At 37.8% G+C, this 23,888-nt stretch overlaps 1 protein-coding gene across 3 annotated transcripts; it reads right to left on the bottom strand.

Moving 5' to 3' along the window:
• Positions 1–18,415: 18,415 nt before the first annotated feature.
• On the bottom strand, positions 18,416–22,214 carry LOC111916005 (protein PIN-LIKES 3). Of its 3 annotated transcripts, XM_023911639.3 has the most exons (11): positions 21,904–22,214; positions 21,481–21,615; positions 20,982–21,061; positions 20,784–20,908; positions 20,546–20,667; positions 20,294–20,467; positions 20,126–20,215; positions 19,436–19,536; positions 19,077–19,129; positions 18,811–18,999; positions 18,416–18,703 (listed from the first exon to the last, which is right to left on the bottom strand). In XM_023911639.3, the coding sequence occupies exons 2-11, from the start codon at positions 21,613–21,615 to the stop codon at positions 18,579–18,581; spliced, it is 1,194 nt and encodes a 397-aa protein (XP_023767407.1). In that variant the 5' UTR covers positions 21,904–22,214; the 3' UTR covers positions 18,416–18,578. The 3 variants fall into 3 exon arrangements, with proteins under 3 accessions (XP_023767407.1, XP_023767408.1, XP_042755173.1); XM_023911640.3 differs by lacking the exon at positions 21,904–22,214 and having other exon boundaries at positions 20,982–21,041; positions 21,481–21,620; XM_042899239.1 differs by lacking the exons at positions 20,982–21,061; positions 21,904–22,214 and having other exon boundaries at positions 21,481–21,617.
• Between the last annotated feature and the right edge of the window lie 1,674 nt (positions 22,215–23,888).

Raw genomic sequence — 23,888 nt, forward strand, 5'->3', positions numbered from 1 at the left:
TTCCAATGTCTTGTTGGTTGGTAGTGGAGCTGACGTGGCATTCAGTTGGGAGAGTTTTTCTAGTGGCTTGGGTATGACCACTCTTGATAGCCTAACCGTTCTCTCTTATTTGCTTATCAATCTCGAACTCTCTATATCACTTTCCAACATGCCCTTAATGTCACAACTAGAAATTTTATGCCTTGTAACTACAACACATAAGTAAAATTTTGAATCAAAAACTTAAGAGCATGTATGATGCTTACTTTATGACATCAAAATTTGCAATCAAATACACCATACAAGCATTACAAATAGTCAACAAGCAAATGGAAAACCCTAGAAGTTCTTGTTTAGGTCCATTTTGGACTAGGACTTCCTTATTGGGCCCAATGGACCAATAAGCTTCCAATTTGACTATCTTGGGCTTAGAATCCTTAAATGAGCTATAATTGGACCCACTTTCATTTATTTCAACATTTTGGGCCATATTGGGCCTAGAATGAAATAAATTAAATATTATGAACCATTATGGACCATAATTGACCTAAGCTAGCCTAACAAAGTATAAAAATCACACTTATATTTTATAGGGCCAACAATCACTCAACCTAACTCTAATATGGGCTTAGGGGCAATAAAGGCCAAAAATCTTTTTTTCCTCTCCAAATCTCGGCCCAAGCCCAAACTCAAGGGATGAAGAGTTGACTTGTGAGATTGCCACCTCATTAATACATCCCATACCTCCATGCATGGACCAACATGCATCTAGGTTAGTCATCTCAACTCTCTCTCTCTTCTTCTTGATTCTCGGCCGAGAGCTCCCAAACACACACACTTCATCCACTTTTTGTGTAGCAAACTCTCTCAAGGAACACCCTCACCTTTCTTCATCTAATTTTCGAGACTTAAGAGCTTTTCAAAGAGATTTTCCACAAGAATCATCATCTAAGGTAAGTTTATACTTAAATCTATGATCTAGATTCCTTGTTATATCAAACATCTCATCTTAACTCATGTAAATTTATGGTCTAACTCCCTAGAACCATCTAAGTTCGAAAACCTCCTCAAGAAGTTGCTAGAGCCGAAAACAACATCAAACTTCTTCCAAACTCCTCCAAAACCGAAATCCAACTCAAGGTGAGCTTCATACCCCCTATTTTTCGGTTTTTTATAAGTTTTGTGGGGGGGGGGGGGAATACAAGCAAATGTGTAGATCTATGAGTATATGTATGCCTTGTGTGATTTCTATGTTTATATATATGTTCTTATGTGATTGTGGTGTTGGATCTAGTCAAAAAGTCCTTAAAACCGAGATTTACATTAGGTTGTATGAAACAAATATAAATCATATTATTACACACAAATCATTTCTAGAAAAATAACCAAGTTGGTTAATATGAACATTTTTGGGCTAAAAACCCATTTTTGGGCTCAAAATGTTGAAAATATAAATTCAAAGGGCCCAAAAATGACAAAATGCAAATTCTGATGGTTGAGATGAGTCAAAACAGTTTCAAAAATGTATTTTCTGGAAATTTACTCTTTTGAAGGATTAAAATGTGAATTTTTAAGCATAATGGGCCCAAAAATGAATTTTTCGGCCCAATAAAGCCCAAATTGCGAGATTTTCAAATTAGAGGGGCTGAAATTGTACTTTTCTGTAAAACAGGGGACTACTAGTGCTCCAATTCCATTTCAAGGGTTAAAAATACTTTTCATATTTAAAAGGGACCAAAGATGCAAAAAATTTCTATTTTGGGCCAAAAGTGTAAAAATTGCGAAAATAGAGGTTTCAGCCGAGAAAACTTCATTCTGAGGGACTAAAACTGTTTTTCAAATAAATTTGAGCTGAAAAATACCTTTTCAACAAGTTTTGATACTAAAGTGTCAAGAAAAATGGTTTAAGGACTAAAATGGAAATTCTTTTATACAAAGGGTCAAAAGTGTAAATTTATCCAAAAGAAAGGGGCTGAAAAAAGTAAAATTCTAATGTTTTAAACAATAAATCCGTCATGATGAAATACTAGTACCACGACTACTGACGAAACATAATACACCTTCAACACCAAAAATCGTTACCAAACGAATTGATTTGGTCTCGAGTCAATAATGAATCAAAAATCTATACACGACGATACTACAATACACACGCTGAAATTACGGGAAGTCAATACACACGCGGGAATTCACCAGACGTCGATACACCATCTTTGGGCCCGAAAGTTTCAAATCGTGCTTGTTGGGCCTAGCTAGCCCAATGACATGATCTTTAGGCCCGAAGGAAACTCGCTTACATGTTGTTGGGTCTTATATGACCTAATTCCATGTAAAAGGACTTTCAATGGCTTTTGTGCTGTTGGGCCCCAAGGGTCCTTTGGTACTGCTAGCAAAGTCGAGAATTCACCAATGCGAGTCGGGCCAAGGGCCTTTCGCATTCACGATAGCCTTGAACGACTTATGGAAATAGCGGGGGCTTCGCACCCTCTTTTCTCCTCGGTTGTGAGGCTATGAGAAGTTTGGGTGGTTGGATTAAGTGAATAGTACGGATGACGCCTAAGGGATCGTTTGTATAGTTGTAAACTAGTCGTTTTCATTAATGTGTGTTTATAACAATTCACAATCCATAATTAATCCAATGTCACCTGGGATTATCGAATACACACGTCACAACGGTATAACAAAATATAAAACGCGTAATTCAAAGTATTAGGAAAACATCGGGTTTTCCTAGGGTTTTCAATTCATACACCTACAAGATGCATACCAAGTGTAAAAAATTTATTTATACATTTATAGAAACAAACAAGCATACTTACGGATCTTCACACTTTTTACACGATACTCTTTTCAGAAAATATCGGATTTTCTGGTGGTTTTCAAAACAATACAAAACATTATATTTCAAACATTACTTATGAACTAACCAACATTTCATATGTTGACGTTTTTCAAAATACTTGTATTCTCAGGTAACAAGTAAATCGAAGGGAAAAATGTACTCAGTGATGTCTTGTTGTTTGTTTAACTAGTATCGAACAATCTACTTTTTGGGAATGTAATGTTATGAAACAATGTACTAAATGTAAACACTACCAGTTGTACTATTTCAATGCATGATGATGAATGATGTTATGTTTCATGTATATTCTCTGTGATGGTATTCAATTGAGTCACAATAGCCCTCGGACGTTTCCGCCGTCTGGTTCGAGGGTGTGACACTTAATCTGCTTCTCACTCTCAATCTCGCCTTCATTCGCTTAAAAATTATACTAGTTTATCAAATACAATATATATATATATATATATATATATATATATATATATATATATATATATATATATATATATACCTTAAAAAGCATTTACAAGATTTTGCTGAATTTTAAGAGGTACAAGCTTTTAAGCATCATATACAATAATTTTATGCATCGGAGAATAATAAATCTTATCCGGTCAAAGACAGATTTTTGAATAGGTCTTCTAAGCTTATCTTCAAATTGAATGGGTTAAATATGAAAAAGTCAAATAAGATGATGATGATAAGATTTTGAATGGGTCAAAGTTTGACCAAGTGTTCCTCATATCCAATTGAATTGGTAAATACTAAATCTTATCCGGTCAATATTTATGAAAAAGTCAAATAAGATGATGATGATGATAAGATTTTGAATGGGTCAAAGTTTGACAAAGTGTTCCTCATATCCAATTAAATCGGTAAATACTAAATCTTATCCGGTCAACATTTAAGAAAAAGTCAAATAAGATGATGATGATAAGATTTTGAATGGGTCAAACTTTGACCAAGTGTTCCTCATATCCAATTGAATCGCTAAATACTGAATCTGTCAATAATAATGAAAAAGTCAAATAAGATGATGATAAAATTTTGAATGGGTCAAAGTTTGACCAAGTGTTCTTCATATCCATTTGAATCGGTCTAATACGATGTACACGTTATAAAACATTTCATATAAACTGGAAAAGACGCATTGATCTAGCATTCGTCTATCATGAATGCCTTGCCATTGACCGCACAACCTTGGTTCTCTCTCATGCTCGCTACCTCCTCCTTTGTTTTTCTTTCTATTAAAATCGAATAAGCCCAAAAATATCTTACGTTTCATCCTAGCCCAGGTATAAGAAATCTCTATCTGTTCGTCATTTTGTTTAACAAATTTTTTATGTCATTTTGTTGATCCGCACCCGTCGCTTTGCCTGGGTAAACAGCTAGTATATATATATATATATATATATATATATATATATATATATATATATATATATATATATATATATATATATATATATATATATGGGAGGGGGTGGGGGTTGAAGACAACTCGAATCCAAAAACATTTTAAAAATAGTCATATATGGAAATGGGATCTCATGGAGGTTTTCGACATCCCTAGTTAGACCAAAAAGTATGCGGATAGGAAGTTTGATGGCTACCTTAAATCTATGGTAAATGATTATTATTGGAAAATTGCTTTGAGGTCTAGAAATCCAAAATACATATAAGGAAACAATCAAGATGATATTAACGTTCTAGACATCAACATGCAAATAGGGGAGGGTCAGCTTAGGACAAAGCACCGCCTACCCTTTAACTCGAAAACATCTTAAAAATAGCCCCATATGGAAATGGGGTCCCATGGAGTTTTTCGACATCCCTAGTTAGACCAAAAGGTACGTGGTTAGGAGGTTTGATGGTTGTCTTAAATCAATGGTAAATGATTATTATCGGAAACTTGCTTTGAGGACTAGAAATCCAAAATACATATAAGGAAAGAATCAAGATGACATTAACGTTCTAGACATCAACATGTATATGGTGAAGGAGGCCAAATAGCAACTACTTATTGATAATGATTAGGTATGTTTCTTTCGGATGCAAAAACAATTGGGCGGAGGATGAAAAAAATGGTCTTTTTAATCGATTAGGAAGTCCAAATTAAAATAGCTAATGACAAAACGTGCAGACTATCCTAAATAACAATGACTATTCGTATAATTTACTCTAAAATAATTGAAGTAACAAGTGTAGTTGTAGATAAACTGAAAAAAGTAATAGTTTTTTTTAAATAAATGATAATAAAAAAATTAGAGGGCCTAAAACAAAATTTTTAAACAAGTAGAGTGACTAATGACAGCCTATACAAAGTTTAATAACTAAAACAGAATATTCAGAAAAGTTCAATGACTAATTATAGTTTTAACGACATCATTCCATGTTGGTGTCGGTAGCCATGCCACTTACACCACCTATTAGTGGTTAGATTGACTAAAATGAAAATAATAATAATAAACAATTTCAGTGACTAATAGTAACTTAAACAAAGTAAAATAACTAAAATAACACATAGAAAAAGTAGAAAGTTTCATTGATCAAACATGACCTAAAATGATCTATGGTGTTTCAAATAGACAAAATGATATAAGTGGTCCATGTGTGAGAAAAAAATTACAAAATAGTCAATATGTAACAAAAAAACCCACCAAAAAAGGGTATTAAACCAACACTACTTCCTGCCACTAAAAAGAATCATATCATCCCTCTACTCTGCAAAAAATACAATTATGAACATGCCTGAAAGTGCATTATACGAAAGACAGACATATTGTGTCTCTGACATCAGCAATATAAATACCCCCTTCATGGAAGGGATTATATGCTATAACACACTAGCTTCACTATAGTCTCATGAGTTTCCACAATCTAACTTAGGCATTAAAGCTTAATCCTAGGCCCATCCCGAATTACAACATACCCTAGTTTTCCTTTAGTGATTACAACCCTAAGATATATACCATTTCACCCTCTAAAGTCATTCTCCAGACATCGTTACATCATTTAGCGTTGTTTGTGGGACGCTGAACGAAACCTATGATCCACGTAACCTTGGAAAGCATGTGCTCTTAGATTTTTTTATTACTAGATCTTAAAACCTTTACATATTGTATGATGTGAGAGACTCCTAAGTTAGTAAATTTTTGTAACACCCCAAATCCAGCAGACCAAGAAAAGGAAAGGAGAACCCGAAATCTGTGAGTCAAATCCTCGAGTCCAAGGAAGAACTCGATGAGTGGGAGCGAGTTCCGTGTCGCAAATTAAGTGTCTGACTCGGCGAGTCAGGTTTGGGTTGGGAAACCCTAATTTCGGGACTTGGTGCCCTGTTTAAGCATCCTATTCTCCTCTTTAGGGTTTCATTTACAGCCTCTCTAGTCCATAACCGAAATCCTAGCCACCTAACTTCATTTCTTGAGCTTTTGTGAAGATTAAGGTCCATTTTGAGTGCATCTTGAAGGTTTGGGAGAAATGAGCAAGGAAGGAAGTGTAGATCCAGCCTCTACCTCAGTTTGGCAGTTGGTAGAAGGTAACAAGTCAATACCTTGAGCATTCATTAGATAGATCCCCTTCTTAGTTAGATTTTGTCACATTTGGGCATTTCTAAGGCCAATCCGAACATTAAGCCTTTGAGGACGAAAAGGAATTCAGATATGGGCATTTCTGAGCTTTAGGAGCTCTGAGTGGGTAGCTTTACCCAAAGACGGCTTCATTCCATGATTTAGACATTTATTTTAGCTTGGATTAAGTGTTTTAGCTTCATAGCACCTTGCATGCATGTAAAGTTAACAACTTTACGTGTAATGCTAGCCTTAGGAGTCCAAATCTACGGGTTAAAAGCAATGGAATGGACTGTAATCGACATAATGAAGATGACACAAAGCGGACTCGGCGAGTCGATTCATGGACTCGGAAAGTGGTTCGCAAACCCTAATCTCTTCTGGTTATGAGTCAGATTAGTGAGTGAGTGGTGACTCAGTGGGTTGGACAGGACTAGGACTCGAAGATTGAAGGACTCGACGGGTCATGGGGTAACTCGGTGAGTCGATTCGCGAGTTGTAGGGTTTTTGGAGGTTATGAACTCGACGAGTCATTAGGCTGACTCGGCGAGTAGGGTCAACCTAGAAGGTTGAATTTGACCAGGACTTTGACCTTGAGAAAGAATTTGACCAAAGTTGACTTAGTTTGACTTTTGGAGGAGAGTTTAGGAATAAGTGTTATTTTTGTATTGATAGCTCGGGGAGCTAGAGGAGCAGCGGTTCAGAGAGTTGTCGGATAGAAATCAGGAGGGTATCAGCAAGAGCTTCAGCAGTGCAAGGTGAGTCTCCTCACTGTATGAATGGGTCTAAGGCCATAATGTCGGCCCATGTAGTTTATGAGTAGGAAGACCCGGGGGTAATCCCTAGGCACTGTATACTAGTATGATGTCCGAAGCAAGGTCCGATGTTGGGCAGGTGCCCGACACAGGTTTGTGTGTATGATATTCTAGACCAAGGTCTGATGCTGGGGTAAGCCCTATGTATGCTACATGTTAGATTATACTTGTTGTCTGTATGATACTTGTATATGCCTGGTAGGGAGGTGAGTGTGAGCGAAGACCCATATCTCATAACTAACAGAGTATGGACGGGGTTCCGTATCTCATTAGTAGCAAACTAGGGGTGAGGCCCAATATAGGAGAGGAGTGAGTGTGGACGGGGGCCCGTATCTCACTAACAGCAAGAGCTTGGACGGGGTTCCATGGCTCATCCGTAGCAGGACAGAGGCGGGGCACAAGATAGGAGAGGCCTTAGAACAAGATACATAGGGTATGTTTAGTTTATGTGTTATGTGCTATGGTTATATGTTTGTAAATGTTTAGCGGGTGGGGCCCAGAGACAGGCGTGGCCGAAGAGAAACATATCTATATATCGAGTAGGGCTCAAACCCAGGCGAGGCTTGATACCGGATTCGTCCAGAGTCGGGCGAGGCCCTATGCTTGCAGTATGTATTTGTGTATGGTATGTGGTAGTTTGGGGAACTCACTAAGATTCGTGCTTACGGTTTTTAGTTTTGGTTTCAGGTACTTCCGGTAGCGGAGGGAAGAGCTCGGGGTGATCGCATGACACACACCATTGTTTATTTAAGCCTGAGATGGTTTACTCTGATAATTGATATACATTGATATGATGTTTGATATACTATGACATGTGTTTTGGGTAACTCTGGTTTACCTAATGGTTTTAAATGAATTTTTTGGGTCGTGTTTTTGGGATGTCACAAGTTGGTATCAGAGCCTTGGTTTGAGGGATTCGGACACACTCTCGAGTGTGTCTGGACTCAAACTAAGGACCTAGTATGGAAATTTTCAAAAGGAAAATCATTTTCTAAAAAGAATTTTGAAAAGAATTTGAAAAGAGAAGAAGGAACTTTGAAAAGAACAAGGAGTGTGGTGCATGCAATCATCCGAGCTCAAGTAAGTATCTTAAAATACCCATACAAGTTATGTTATGATATGCTTATTAGAACAACATGCTAGATTAGGGTTAAGGATCTAGGAGTATGCCTTATGTGCCTGTTATATGTGTATGAGCTTTATAAATTGCATGCTAGTACAAATTCCTGAGTAGAGGATAGAACACTTTGATCAGATTATGTGGTTAGTTTTTCCCCACTGTTTGAATGCTGCTTGCTTTGTGCTTATGGGACTTTTAGTAATGCGAGCTAGATATTAAGTGAACATGCTAAGCCACATGTGGTACATGCTGGATAATCTCAGAGTGACAAGATCTGAACCTATTGCGCAACTCTTGTTTGAGTCCAACCGTTCTAGGGATGAGTCTTTTACTCGAAGGATTATCTGATCTCTGTTGCATGTGGCTATATTCATGAGGTAGCTAGTTGACATTATTGGGAAGTCCTTCAACAACTGAGGATGGAGTAAGTTAGAGGATACCCTAGAGCAAGCCTAGGATGAGATTGGTGTTGGGAGAAGTGTTAGTAGAAGGGACTTGGTGGAGTCGAGGCAATTCTTGAGGAAGGTACAGATAGATATGGAATGTAGTAGGGGCCCATACTACTGAAAGCAGAGGATATGTACTCAATTCAAGAAGGGCCGAGATAAAACCAGGGAACTTATAGTGCGTGTGTGATCCCTCGATAGGGATGTGAATTCTGATGGTTGTTATGGCATGTGTTCAGCATGGTGACGTTGCGTGAGAGACCGGCGGGCGGATCAGGCGCTGGAGAGGGATCATGCTCGAGGAGCAGATGAGAGATTTTGTATCAGCTGAGATCACGCGCAGTATTCTAGACCAGACTCATGTGATCTTTAGTACTGTCAAGGAGGGGATTTTGGAGCTTTTGCGTAGCCTCCTCGGGGCCCAATGCTTATGGATCTTTGCGATCTCTCGGAAGGGAGGATTCCGTTATTAGCTCTTGTCATCAGGGATCAGAGGTGGGTTACAAACCTTGTCTCCAGGAGAGACCACTACATGAGTGGATCACTATGGAGGTTTCGCAAGCCGTACGTGAGGAGTTGCCCGACATTATTGAGCGTGTTATTGGCAGAGTATCCGCTAGGTTTCAGGGTCAGACAACGACTGTTCAGAGGGTTGATGGGACAGATGGGATAACTTAGGAGCAAGAGATTGACCTAGACTCATAAAGAAAGAGGAAATTGGATGAGGTTCAGTTGTCTACAGGTTCAGGTAAGAGACCCAAAAGGTCGGATTCGAGATCGAGAGACTTTCAGAGCTGCAGTCGCGAAGGAAAGCGTGGCAGGACGCACGAGGGAGCATGAAGGAGTGGCAATGGTGGTGATTTGGGCTGTTTCAAGTGCAAGCGGATCGGTCATTTTAGTAGAGATTGTACTGCTACCATCTCCCAAGGATCATACATGGTATACTTCCATTGCGGTCAGCGGGGCCACAAGAAGGCCTAATGTCGAAGTTTGCTTCCAGTAGGACAGACGAGGGCTCCTGCCCCTGTGACTTTGAGAATCACTGGCGGTCGTCGGGGCCGGGCAAAGGCGCCTACGGTACAGAGCAGGGCGTTCCAGTTGTCTACAGTGGAGACGCGTGTAGCACCGGACGTTGCAGGTGCATGTCTTTTGATTTCATGTCAGTTTTTATTTATGATTTTATTTTTATGGTACTTAATCGATGTTAATAAGTATATATATATATATATATATATATATATATATATATATATATATATATATATATATATTGGAGTATTATATTACTTGCTTGTGATTGAGTTATATGCCATCTGCATGCCATGGGCGATAGAGTAGTAGTTCGAAGATGTTTCCCCTTTAGTGTAGGTTCTCAGGATGTAGTCACTGTAGCAAGTGCGATTGGGGATTGAAAGGTGCTCTGTTAGTCGGCAAGATTGGTCTAGATCTGGTAAAGGGTTAGTTGGAGAGCCAGAAGAGGTAAACATTGGTTGGCAGCGGATTGACCCTTTAGATGATAGGAAGGATTGGGAATCCTTTTCAAGCTGTGAGCTGTAAGAGATTAGCCGAATCAAAGTGGGGGAGAACCCTTCGAGTATTCAGGGACGGTAGCATGTTAAACTTATAAGAGTTAGTGATCTTCGAAAAGGAAAGGAAAGCAGTCTGAGGGGTTGTATGGGTGGAGGTGTGCAGGAGTTGGGAGTTTAAGAAACTTCCCAACGTTGAGTTCATGTAATTGGGATTAGTAGATGATTGGTTTAGGAAACCAAGCTGAAGATTTTCTCAACAGAACGTGAGTATAGCAAGAATGTAAGACTACGGGATAACCGTAGCATTCACTAGTAAATAGACAGTGCAGGAAGTATGGTGAGGTTGTAGGATGCTCATACCATTTGTTAGCTGAGGGTTGGTTTGGGAAATCAGGTCGGAGGATCGCTAGCAGGACTCGAGTGAGTCGGGATGAAGATTATGTAGACGCCTAGCACGGGATGCTTTTAGATTAGTAGTCAGTGGCAAAGACAACATGGAGAGTGTGGTAGGACTGCGGGATAGCCGCAACATTCATTAGTAGCGAGTCAGAGGAGTGTGGGCGAGGGCCCGTATCTCCTAAGTCAGAGGAGTGTGGGCGGGGGCCCGTATCTCCTAGTTAGCGGAGTTTGGGCAAGGCTCGTGTCTCCTAGTTAGTATGACAGAGATCGATAGAGGGTAGGCGTTGAGTTTTAGGAAGGTTTTGGACCCGGGTAGCCCTAGATAGGTGAGACCTGGGGGCAGGGTCGCTCAGTAGTATGGTTTGGGTGGGACCCGTGGGCGAGGCCCATGCAACAGTAGCTAGACAGGTGAGACCAGAGGGGAAAAACCGCTCTAAGATATAGTTTGGGTAAGACCCGTGGGCGGGACCCGCGAGTTTATAACAGCATAGGTGGGACCTGGTAGAGACCTTAGGGTCAAGATAGGGGATCGAGGATCCCAGGACTTGTAGGGCCAGAGTGGCAGGGTAGATAGAATAGTATAGGTAGCCGAAGTTTCCTTCGGGAGTCATTGGGAGTGACTGAGCGACTTAGCTTGGGTTTAGTAACCGGTGGGAGTCTAGTGAACCGGTAATGGCAGATTAGTTGGGACCAGGGTGGTCTCGATTCATCCGGAAGGAGGATAAGAGACAGCAAAACTTTCAGTCAGGGGCAGTTATGAGAAGAGAAGTTGGGCGTGGGACAGCCAGTTGACCGAGAAGTGCTACGCCCCTCATAGCAGGGTTAGATAATCTCAGAGGGAAGGGTTTGACCTTGTTGCGCAGCTCTTGTTTGACTCTAGCCATTGCAGGGATGAACCTTTTACTCGAAGGATTATCTGATCCAATCGCTAGGTTGGGTGTTCGGCACTAAGATATAGTAGGAAGAAGCATTTAGCGGGTAGCAGTGAAGTGAACAACACTAGGAGTGGATGGGAATGTAGACACAATGGAAGGTATATCCTTCACAGAGGAAGAAAAGGTAGTAGTTGTGTGTAGGAAGTTGCCTTGTGAAGGGCAGTGAACGCGCAAGGTAAAAGGGGTGAAAACCCTAGGATGTCCAACATAAGTATTCGGGGAATACTGAAGGGATTGTCGGTTGGGCAAGAGTTGTGTTATCAGGGTGTTGGTGAGTAGAGTGCTCATGAGGTTCTAATTGCAAGGACTAGTTTCAGCTGAATGACCGAGCGAAAGGTCAATGGAAGTGATTCCGCGAGGATTGGACCCAGTACGATATGTATTCACCGTACAGGGATGTGGTGAGCAGATTACATGATAGTTGGCCGTAGCGAACTTCGAGGACGAAGTCTAGTATAAGTGGGGGAGAGTTGTAACACCCCTAATCCAGCAGACCAAGAAAAGGAAAGGAGAACCCGAAATCAGTGAGTCAACTCGTCGAGTCCAAGGAAGAACTCGACGAGTCAGAGCGAGTTCCGTGTCGCAGATTAAGTGGCCGACTCGGCGAGTCGGGGGACTGACTCGGCGAGTCAAGTATGGGTTAGGAAACCCTAATTTCGGGACTTGGTGCCCTATTTAAGCATCCTATTCTACTCTTTAGGGTTTCATTTACAACCTCTCTAGTCCAGAACCAAAATCCTAGCCACCCAACTTCATTTCTTGAGCTTTTGTGAAGATTAAGGTCCATTTGGAGTGCATCTTGAAGGTTTGGGAGAAAGGAGCAAGGAAGGAAGTGTAAATCCAGCCTCTACCTCGGTTTGGCAGCTAGTAGAAGGTAACAAGTCAATACATTGAGCATTCATTAGATAGATCCCCTTCTTAGCTTAGATTTTGTCACATTTGGGCCATTTCCAAGGCCAATCCGAACATTGAGCCTTTGAGGAAGAAAATGACTTCAGATCTGGGCATTTCTGAGCTTTAGGAGCTCTGAGTGGGTAGCTTTACCTAGCTATGGCTTCATTCCATGATTTAGAAATTCATTTTAGCTTGGATTAAGTGCTTTAGCTTCATAGCACCTTGCATGTGCGTAAAGTTAGCAACTTTACGTGTAATTCTAGCCTTAGGAGTCCAGATCTACGGGTTGGAAGCAATAGAATGGACTATAATCGACAGAATGGAGATGACACAAAGTGGACTCGGCGCGTCGGTTCATGGACTCGGCAATTCGGTTCGCAAACCCTAATATCTTCTGGTTATGAGTCAGATCAGTGAGTGAGTGGTGACTCAGTGGGTTGTACAGGACTAGGACTCGAAGATTGAAGGACTCGACGAGTCGTGGGGTGACTCGGCGAGTCGAGTTACGAGTTGTAGGGTTTCTAGAGGTTATGAACTCGGCGAGTAAGGTCGACCTGGAAGGTTGACTTTGACCTTGAGAAGGACTTTGAGCAGAGTTGACTTAGTTTGATTTATGGAGGAAAATTTAGGACTAAGTGTTATTTTGGTATTGATAGCTCGGGGAGCAAGAGGAGCAGCGGTTCGGAGAGTTGTCGGATAGCAATCAGGAGGGTATCAGCAAGAGCTTCAACAGTGCAAGGTGAGTCTCCTCACTGTCTGAATCGGTCTAAGGCCACAATATCGGTCCATGTAGTTTATGAGTAAGAAGACCCAGGGGTTAGCCCTAGGCACTGTATGCTAGTATGATGTCCGAAGCAAGGTCCGATGCAAGCCTAGTGCCCGAGGCAAGTTTATGTGTATGATATTCCAGACCAAGGTTTGATGATCGGGTAAGCCCGATGTATGCTGCATGTTAGATTATACTTGTTGTCTGTGGGATACTTGTATGTGCCTGGTAGGGAGGTGAGTGTGGGCGAGGACCCGTATCTCATCACTAGCAGAGTATGGACGGGGTTCCGTATCTCATTAGTAGTAGAGCAGGGGCGAGGCCCAAGATAGGATAGGAGTGAGTGTGGGCGGGGCCCATATCCCACTAACAGCAGGAGCTTGGATGGGGTTCCATGGCTCATCCGTAGCAGGACAGGGGCGGGGCCTAAGATAGGAGTGGCCTTAGAATAAGATATATATGGTATATTTAGTTTATGTGTTATGTGTTATGGTTATATGTTTGTAAATGTTTAGCGGTCAAGGCCCAGAGACAGGCATGGCCTAAGAGAAATAGATCTATATACCGAGCGCGGCTCGAAGCCAGGCGGGGTTTGATGCCAGATTCTACCGGAGTCGGGCGGGGCCCAATGTAGCGGGCGAGGCCCTATGCTTGCAGTATGTGATTGTGTATGGTATGTGGTAGTTTGGGGAACTCACTAAGCTTTGTGCTTATGGTTTTTAATTTTGGTTTCAGGTACTTCCGTTAGCGGAGGGAAGAGTTCGGGGTGATCGCATGGCACACACCATTGTTTATTTAAGCATGGGATGTTTTACTCTGATAATTGATATACATTGATATGATGTTTGATATACTATGACATGTGTGTTGGATAACTCTGGTTTACCTAATGGTTTTAAATGAAATTTTTGGGTCGTGTTTTTGGGATGTCACAATTTTTGACATATAAGTATACCCTAATTCTTGATGTCACTATATACATGATTGTGCCAAATGGAAAAGAGGCCAATGAGCCCACCATATGAAATGAAATTGATAAAGTAATTTATGAGAAAAAAGTAAATAAAACAAAATATAGTTGAACTTAATTAGAAAGAACTTAGTCTTAAGGAAAAAATAAAACTAATAATAAAGACACTTGAATAATGGGGAGGTTACGGTGAAATTTTTTTGTTCGATCACATCAACTTGTAGGCAAATTAAGGAAAGGTAGAGAATGTATATCTTACAAAATTTGGCACACAAATATAAGTATCTTATTTCTTAATTATTTCTTGTTATTTTTAACATCCAAAAAATACTAATAAATTTTTTCATTTTTAAACCATCAAATACGCATAATCTTTCTTCCAAAATCGATCAAAGTAAAATTCATCACAATCATCAGAGTAAAATAACAATCACCAGTATGGAAAATCATCAGAGGAAGTTGTGTAGTCAAGCTGGCTCATTCCCTTTGGAACTAGAAGTACCTGAAAATGTTTAAACAACAAAACTATGAGCACAAAGCTTAGTAAATTCCCCAAGATACCACATAACATACATAACATCCGCCCTACCCACATATTAGGTCGCGTCCATAACACAAACATGCCTAACCCAACATACAAACGGGACCAACCCAACACATAATGCAAGAGTCACAAAGATAACTAGCATCCTACATAGTATAGTGAGAAGACTCACCTCACAGACATAGTCAACAACTAACATGTCTTACATCCAATGAATCAGGTGCTACACACCTCCTAATAAACTGTTCAAGGTAAACCTTTAGTCCACATTATGAAACTAGCCAATTGGCCTAAAAGTCAATAAGGTCAAAAGTCAACGGTCAAAGTCAACATAAGCTGACTCTCACGTCGTGACAAACCCTAGGTCATATCGTAGGAAAATGAACTCGACCCTATCACAAACTTGGTCGCGATCCAACTAAGTCATGATCCCAGTTACTGTTATGTCGTGATGGTCAGGCCACCACGTCGTAACATAATTTATCCAAAATAACCAAGAAACCCGCAAGCGTCACGTCGTGACGAGGAGGCTGTCATGTCGTGAAACTGGGCTTTCCTCAGCTTAATGGATTCATCTCTCCATCTATAAATCCATCCACCCATTTCTTCCAGAAGGCTTGCTAACGTCTAATACAACCTAAAGATTGATCATTTTTTAGCCATGCATGTCTATTGTAAGTCTAAAGCTCAAACTAGGTCAAAAATGGAGAAACAACACCAAGAATCTCATGCATGGGTTCAATACACTAGCAAAATTCAGATATGAACCTTATGTACTTCAAGGGACCTCAAGGACCCATAAAGTTGCTAACTTTATGGAATCCCACCATTCCAACTAACTCATACATGAAGAAAAGGGGACAAAACCCTAGATCTAGCAAAATAGAACAATAAAGTTTGGATATTAAAAGCTTACAAAGATCCAAAGATGCCCAAATGAAGTCCTAAAGCTTGCCAAGAAGCTCACAATACCACCAAAGCCTTCTTCTTCCAACAAAAGCCACCAAAAACACAAAGACGAGATAAAAAATGGAGGAGAGGGGATTAGGGTTTCTTCAAGAGGGTTTAGGAGGCGATGGAGGCCGAGGGTGGAGAAAACGCTAGCCCTCACTTCCTTTAAATAGGGTCTAAGTCCATAAATTAGGGTTTGCCCTTGATCAATTGTCATGTAGTGGCCAACATGGTGTCACTTTGTGACACTTAAATGAGACTCACCTCTCTTGCGGTCACGTCATGTGGTGACAATGTTTCCCCCACATTGTGACCCACTCAAAACTCATAATTCACTTAAAATTCCATACCTCGAGGATCCGGATGTTACATTATTTATAAAAAAATATAAGGGATATTCTAATAGTTGTGATTATATTGGAACTATTTAGTTAGGGAGGTTTGATTGACTAGCCTCATTCATCATGCTTATTTATACTATATTATGCATTATAATCTTGTTTAATTTATGTATAAAGGGATAGTTTGATTTGTTTTGAGTGATTTGGTTAGTATAGAAATTCAAGTGAAAATGACAAGAAAATGAAGCTAAAGAGAAAAACCATATGCCTAACGAACTCATCTCAAAAACATCTTTATCAAAAGGTATCCTCGAAGCTATGTAACCGTCCATGATGATTTTTTTTTATCACATACAATATGCACTTTCTTCCGAGGCATTCTTGATAACTTTGGGGCATCCTAGACTGATGGAGATTTTTGGTGTGTTTAATTATTTTTAAAGCTATAAAAGGAGATATTATGATCCCATTTAGCCTACCTTTCATCCTAAACTTCTAGATGCGATTTTTAGAGAACTTAATATTATTTTGAAGATCCCAAACACCTTTAGAATTAATGGAAAATACCATTCAATCCCTTATTCCTCACAATTCTTCACTCGTTCAATCTACCAAATCCATGAAGAATTCTACCTTGATAAAATTGCATTTCTTAAAGACACAAAAGTCTAAGTTAATTTGAGACTGCTTTTGGTGAGATTACCATGATATTACATCCGTTTTCCTTGATTATCACTTTGATTCTAACCAAATATTATTTCACTATTATGATATGAACATTATAAAGCATTTGCATAATAGTAAACTCTTTTGTTTTTTTTTAAATTTTATTGCTTTAGTTGTAAGACATTGTGGAATCGACCTGACTTTCCATACCTACTTAGGTTTTGTTGGTTATTTTTTATCCTATAATGACACACAATGAGTTGTTTCCCGAGGATCACTCATCCGTCAAAGCATGCACGGGTAGCAGCAACATCATCGTGAATTTTGATGCCAAAAAACTCCAAACGAAACACAAACGGGTGTCTAGACTCTTATCTCCCCTTTGACATCAACATGGAAACAAAGAAACTTGGTAAGTTCGCATCCTCCACTATATTATACACAAGAGAAGCTACCAACTCAACAAATGCACACGCATATACGAATTTGTTTGACCTTCATGAGGTTCACCGAAAACACTCCTATTCTCTCATTGTTTTCTTCATTAGACATCATGAAAGAACCAAAAAATATCCATAAAGAAATCTAACGTAAGAAAACCACCGGAGTTTACCGCCATTTTTTCCTTCTCTCTCGTTTAGCCCTTTGTGTCACATTCTTCAAGAAATTTAAGATGTGTCTATCAAAAAGAGACAGCCCTAATAACCATTAGACATTTGTATTTTTATACACCATTACAACAATTCCCTTGAGCTTAATTGAGAACTACAAAATTGCAATGATAACTTTTAATAAACAATTCAATTTAATTATATAATGCCTTTTGTACGGTTACATTTAATTACAGTGTTCCATTAAAAGAAAGAAAAGAACGAGAAAGAAATATGGAGAGAAAAGAAAGGAGGGAGAAAAAGTTGTATTTTGGTGTTTCCAATTAGAAAGAAAAAAAGAACAAGATAATATCATCCTTTATATTATTTTGTTTTGTTTTGTTTTTTTCTTCTTTGTTTCCAAAAAATAATATTAGGAACAAGATAATTTCCTTTTTATCTCTAATTCTCTTCACTTCCATTTTTCTTTTCTTTAAGTTGGATTCGAAAACAGGTGTCTCATGCTGAATCTTCTAATTTGTATAGGATTCAAAAACAAGGTGTCTCATGCTCAATCTTCTAATTTGTATAAAATGGCGATATGTATACAAATGATTAAAAATCATTTCAAACATCCAAACACATTAACTTCTTACCAGAATTACCCAAACAATAATTATATTTTGTCCAAAATAATAATAGTACATTGATTTTATAAATTTGATCGACCCCGAGAGCATTTACAATACTAGGACTTGTAAATTATATTGGGCTAAAAATGTTTGATGGAACGTCTAGCTCAGCTAGTTATTTTTCGAGCCCATTTCTTGTACCCAAACTCATAAAACTCAAGTTGAACGAGCACAAGCTCGAATAGCTAATAAATACTTTGGACTGATTTTATGTTTAGATCATTGAACTTTCAGTTAGCCTTTTATTTAAACTTCGACTTTTCTTCTTCTTCTTTTTCCTTTTTTTTAAGCATTAGACAAACAGGAATCAAACATTTCATATTCTGATAAATTTGAGTGACACTGCTACAAATTGAAACCTTATGAGTAGTTTGCAAGTTTCCACTGGCATATTATTTTGCAATGCGAATTTGAGGACAAAAAAATTCGTAGGTGCTGCTCAAATGAATTGCAACTTATGTCAAGAATCATTGATCCTTTTACATTGTATTTCCCAATTTTGGAAATGTTCTGATTGACAAATTAACAAATCAAGCCACAAGCCACATGAAGAACATTGACCAAAGGGTCAGTGTCACAGACGCCAAACCATAAGCCCACAACATAATCACTGAACATTCACTCTCACCAACTCCAAATAACTGTGTTATTGTACCTATCAATACCATATTAAAAAAAAAAAAAAATTCACAACTTTATCATTAAAATAAAAGAAAAACAGATAAAAGATATCTCAAAAACTTGAAGTCTCGTAAGTCGTACCAATGTTCATAGCAGGTGGAAGCGCAAACTGTAGGAGAAGAACAAATAGGTAAAGAGGATCTGCATGCACTAAGCCCACATAAAGCGCTCCTTTCACAATTAAAATGCCAAAAAGTGGCAACAAAACTAACCGAACTGCTACGATTCCTAGCACAATTGGTAACGAGACACGAGATGATCCTTTCAAACCTGAAAATTGTCTCTACTAATATTAACCAACTGATCAATACATAAAAAAAAAACTCAATTTATAATCTAAATTTTACCTTTCAAGAGGTTAGCACCCAAAATCAATGTCATGGTTGGGATTGCTGCATCCCTAGCACAACATGGGGGATAGGATATGTTAGTGTTAACTAAGTTTCTTTTTGTGGTGGGTCCTATGATCCCATTTCATAATTGGACCCACAAAATGGAAGAGAAATTCATGGGACCACAACGTGTTTGAATGTAACTTTTGAGATATTATGAGCTTTTAGGTTTTGTTTTTATTTAATTTTAAAATTTTAAAAGCTAACAACTACTTTTGCCGAATACTTCTGCACAAATAAAAGCTACTGCTTCGAGCTAGTTTTGCCAAACACATCATAATTGAAAAATATGGACATGGTTTAGAAAACTATACCCTATTAACGATGCAGAATCTTGTATCACCCGCAGAGGAGCAGTGGTGCCTATTAATAGCCTGCGCATTGGAGCGATTGTTCCCACAAGGAAACCCACAATCTTTATGATTCAAAAGAAACAGTTAGTTACATGTATGTGTGTATATACGTTTTAGGTTAGGTTAAATAATGAGAAAATGACTTAATAAGGTAGTATACTTTTTATTTTGTACAATTTAGTCATTGATTTTTTTTTGTCAACATTTGACTATTTAATTTATAATTTTTTTGTACATATTTGGTCCTTATAACTGACTACTCTATGTTAAGCTGGGAAAATGACTCAATAGAGTAATATAAATTTCAATTTGTACACATCTATTCCTTAATGTTTTTGTACATATTTAATCCTTATAACTGATTTTTTTTTTGCTCACAACATCCTACATGGGATAATCATTAGTGATGTGTTCTTTCGTCCATCACTTATATTAGTAGCCTAATTCACGAATCAGTCAAATAATGTTACCCTATTAGGTCATTTCCCGGCTTAAGCTAAAGTATAAAGATTGAATTTGTACAAAAAAAACAAGTTAAATGGTTAAATGTGGACAACAAAAATTCAATAACTAAATGTATACAAAATAGGAGTATATTACCTTGTTAAGTCATTTTCCCTTAAATAATACACAACAAGGGTCGGTGTATACCGCTCCATTGGTTGATGGTGCGAACAACGCCTTTAAGTTAACCCGTCTTGAAAAGTTCCCCAAATGTTGCTTCATTTTATCTAATATCACCTGATTCATATAAAGTTCTAAATTTTTTTGTAATTTCATATCAGACATGGATCACTCCAATAAAAGCAAAAAATCAACCTTCAATGTTCCCTTCGTGTTAACAGTAGATGAAGATGATGGAAGCAAGGTTTCAGTCAAATCCTCTTTCATGGTTTCTGTCTCTTTGACAACATTGTTATCAGAGTCTTGAGGATGATCCGAGAATACCCGTACTAGGTTGTACACATAAGTCCACAAATATACCGCTCCAATCTGGAGAATGTACATTTGTTATGAAAGAGTTTATATAAACAAATAATCATCTAGAAATTTCAATGTAAAAGTACATACTGCCAAAGATAATGAAGCATAAGCCATGGCATACTCATGGCAAACATCAGGATCACCAAAGGGACTTCCTTTCTCTTTGCATACAGCTGGGATTATAATCAAAGGCAAGTTTCCCATGTTTCCTATCATTCATAATCAAGATCCAAAAATTTTAAAAATTTGTCAACTGATAGGAGTTTATTTATTTATGTTCTTAATATAAATTTTATATATATTCATCAGGATGCAAGCAATTTACCAGCTGCACATGCACCAAGGATGAGGCCCTTTAGATGTTTAGGTGGTTTCGTGATTATCAAAAGCAACCATCCAAGTGCTGACCCAATTATGAATGTAATAAGAATATTCACAGGCATAAACCACCTGAAGTTTTTAATATAACAGTTAATCTCTAAAGAATGACAACAGAATTAAGAACCCATTGAAGAAAAATTACATAGAAATGATGCTTTCGAGAGTGATTGTTCTAGCAAGATTGTTGCCCACAAGTGCTGGACTGAACACAAAGAACACAATCTGATCAAATAGGAAGGAGTATTATGAGTCACATATTTAGAAAATCGTATATTTAATCATATTTAGGTTTTTCTTTAATCGGCAAAGGCTAAAAAGAGACTCGAAATTAGAGCCATGAAATCAAAACCTTTGTATACTAGTCCAATGATCAGAAAAATCCAATCTTTAATCAAATAGGCAACTTTCTTGAACATGGGTATTTGAATTCCATAAGAAAAACTGAATCTTCCATTAAACTACCAAGATTTTGTACTATTAGTAAGCTTAAGAAAAAGGGACCACGAAAATGCAGGGAGGACTAGTCCTAATGTGCAATATCGACTTGTACATTACAAGTCAACAATGCACAACCGACGATTTCTAACTTGAATTGTGGACGTATGCTTTCTTGAATAATTAAAGGAATTTTAAAGACTTACATTATTGACTTGCTTCCTTGTAGTTTGTCCCAAGATATCAATAGAATCCAGGGCAAGAAATGAGCCAAGTGCAGTAACTATAAGAACTTTGAGAATAGGAGTAGAAGCAGCAGAAAACAGATCTAGAAACCCCATCTGTTAAACAAACGGTTTTCAGAAATCGCAAAAAAGGAAAACAACAATCTAAATCTGATTACAGTTGTGTGAAATCAAAGAACTGGTATATATAAAAAAAAGTTAACGAACTGAAATTCTAGGTATCATCATTATATTAAAAGACAACATAATACATGCATGATGCATGACAGCATGAGCTAGCAAAGCATGCTTAGAGATATTGAAACTTCAAGAAAGCAATCGGTCATATTTTATTGATAATTGTGAAAGCATCAGAACAACAAAACAAGGGAAAAAGATTGTTACCTCAAGATGGTGTTGTAATCAAAGGCAGCCCTTTTCTATAAATTTAGAACAAGTAAGTATCAAATATGCAACAAAAAGTTCATTAACATTCCATTAGAACGGTAGTTAATGTGGAATAAGATATGAAACAAAAAATTCCTTTGGGTTTTTGGGAACTCGCTACTTCATGGATGGATGAATCAATAATAAGAGACAAACCCACATAAAAATTTTGATTCAAAGAAATTATTGTTCAATTCTAAACTTTTAGTGGGAGATAAGGACGAAGAATCAAGAATATTATAAGAAAACAACAAGGTTCAGAGAATACGATACGATTGCTGTCAAACTTATTATTATTATTAATATTTTTTTTTCTTATTTTTTCGATATTTGAATGTGTGTTTTGGTTTTGGAAAATGACGCAACGGAGTACAACGTATTTTGATTTTACTATTTTAACTAGGTGTGAGACCTCAGTATTATACGGGTTGATTTAAAAAAAGATTGAACATTAAATTAAAGTGTAAATAAAAGATATTTTTTAATGTACAACTTTAAAAAAGAAAGGAAAAAACATATTTATTGCAACTTAATATTATATATATATATATATATATATATATATATATATATATATATATATATATATATATATATATATATATAATACTTTACATATATAAGTATATGACTTTAATGTTAAAAATTGAAACAAATCAAAAATTGACAAATGGATAATATTTGTTTCAAAAATACTACAAAATGACAAGTGTCAAAACTCATGAAAGATTGACATGTGGCAAAAAAAAACTTTCATTTATTAAGGAGGATCTCTAAAGAGTTTTTTTTTTTTTTTTTTTTTTTTTTTTTTTTTTTTTGTGTGTGTGTGTGTGTCTTTTAAATTAACAAATTATTTTTGTTGGATCGATTTGGTCACTTTTAACAAAATGAAAAGGTAACTCGGTTATTCTTTTGTCACATATACATTGATTTTTTATTTTTGGTTCATAGAAATTGACTTTCTATATTTATATTAATTCCTTTTCATTTTAGAAATAAAAAAATAAAAAATATGGGCATCTCTCTCTCTCTCTCTCTCTCACACCCACACACAGAGCTCACACACGCACACACCCACCCACCCACCTTTGTCTTTCTCCCTCACGACCAAAAACATTGAAACTCCACCTGCAAATACATTTTCTCTACTCATTCTTAGAAAATTGAAGTCTATGGTTTGTGAAATCGATGAAGAAATAGGAACTTCAAGAAATATCAATTAGAACCGTAAGAAATCGACAAAGGCGAATATCTTTCTCACTCACGATCTAGATCTTGATTTCTCACTTTCTCTTTCCAATCACCAACCACCACCCACCTTCTTTTCATCCTTACCGGTGAAACAAATCGACGAAGGGGTCGGGTCGTAGGGATGGTCTAGATCTACCTTCATAAACTCGGATTTTGAGTCTATTTCCCCCTCTTTTCGTCCTTATGGTTTTGATTTTAGGTTCTAATTTATGGTTTTGAGTTCACGTGGAGGATGGCAACGATGACTTTAGCTTGAGTTCAGTTTTTGAAACAATCCAAAAATACGGTCCAAAAATTTCGTTTGAAATCATTTACGAAAATCATAATTCATCAAACATCACAATAAAAATCATAAGTCATGTATATCAAATCATCATAACAAAATATTGTATAAAAATCATGAGTCAAAATATCAGAGTAAACATCCCAGGCTAAAACATCTTGGTGTGTGCAATGCTGTCATCCCGAGCTCTTCTCTTTGTAATTGGAAGTATCTGAAACCAGAATTGAAAACCGTAAACACGAAGCTTAGTAAGTCTCCCCAAACTATCACATATCATACACATAATCACATATTGCAAACATTGGGCCTAGCACGCTACCTCGGGCCCTGCCAGGCATCGGACGAATCCGACATCAGGCCTCGCCTGACATCGTGCCCCGCTCAGTATACAAATATGTTTCTACTAGGC

This window comes from Lactuca sativa, chromosome 2, assembly GCF_002870075.4.
Source record: "Lactuca sativa cultivar Salinas chromosome 2, Lsat_Salinas_v11, whole genome shotgun sequence".
Classification (NCBI taxonomy): Eukaryota; Viridiplantae; Streptophyta; class Magnoliopsida; order Asterales; family Asteraceae; genus Lactuca; species Lactuca sativa.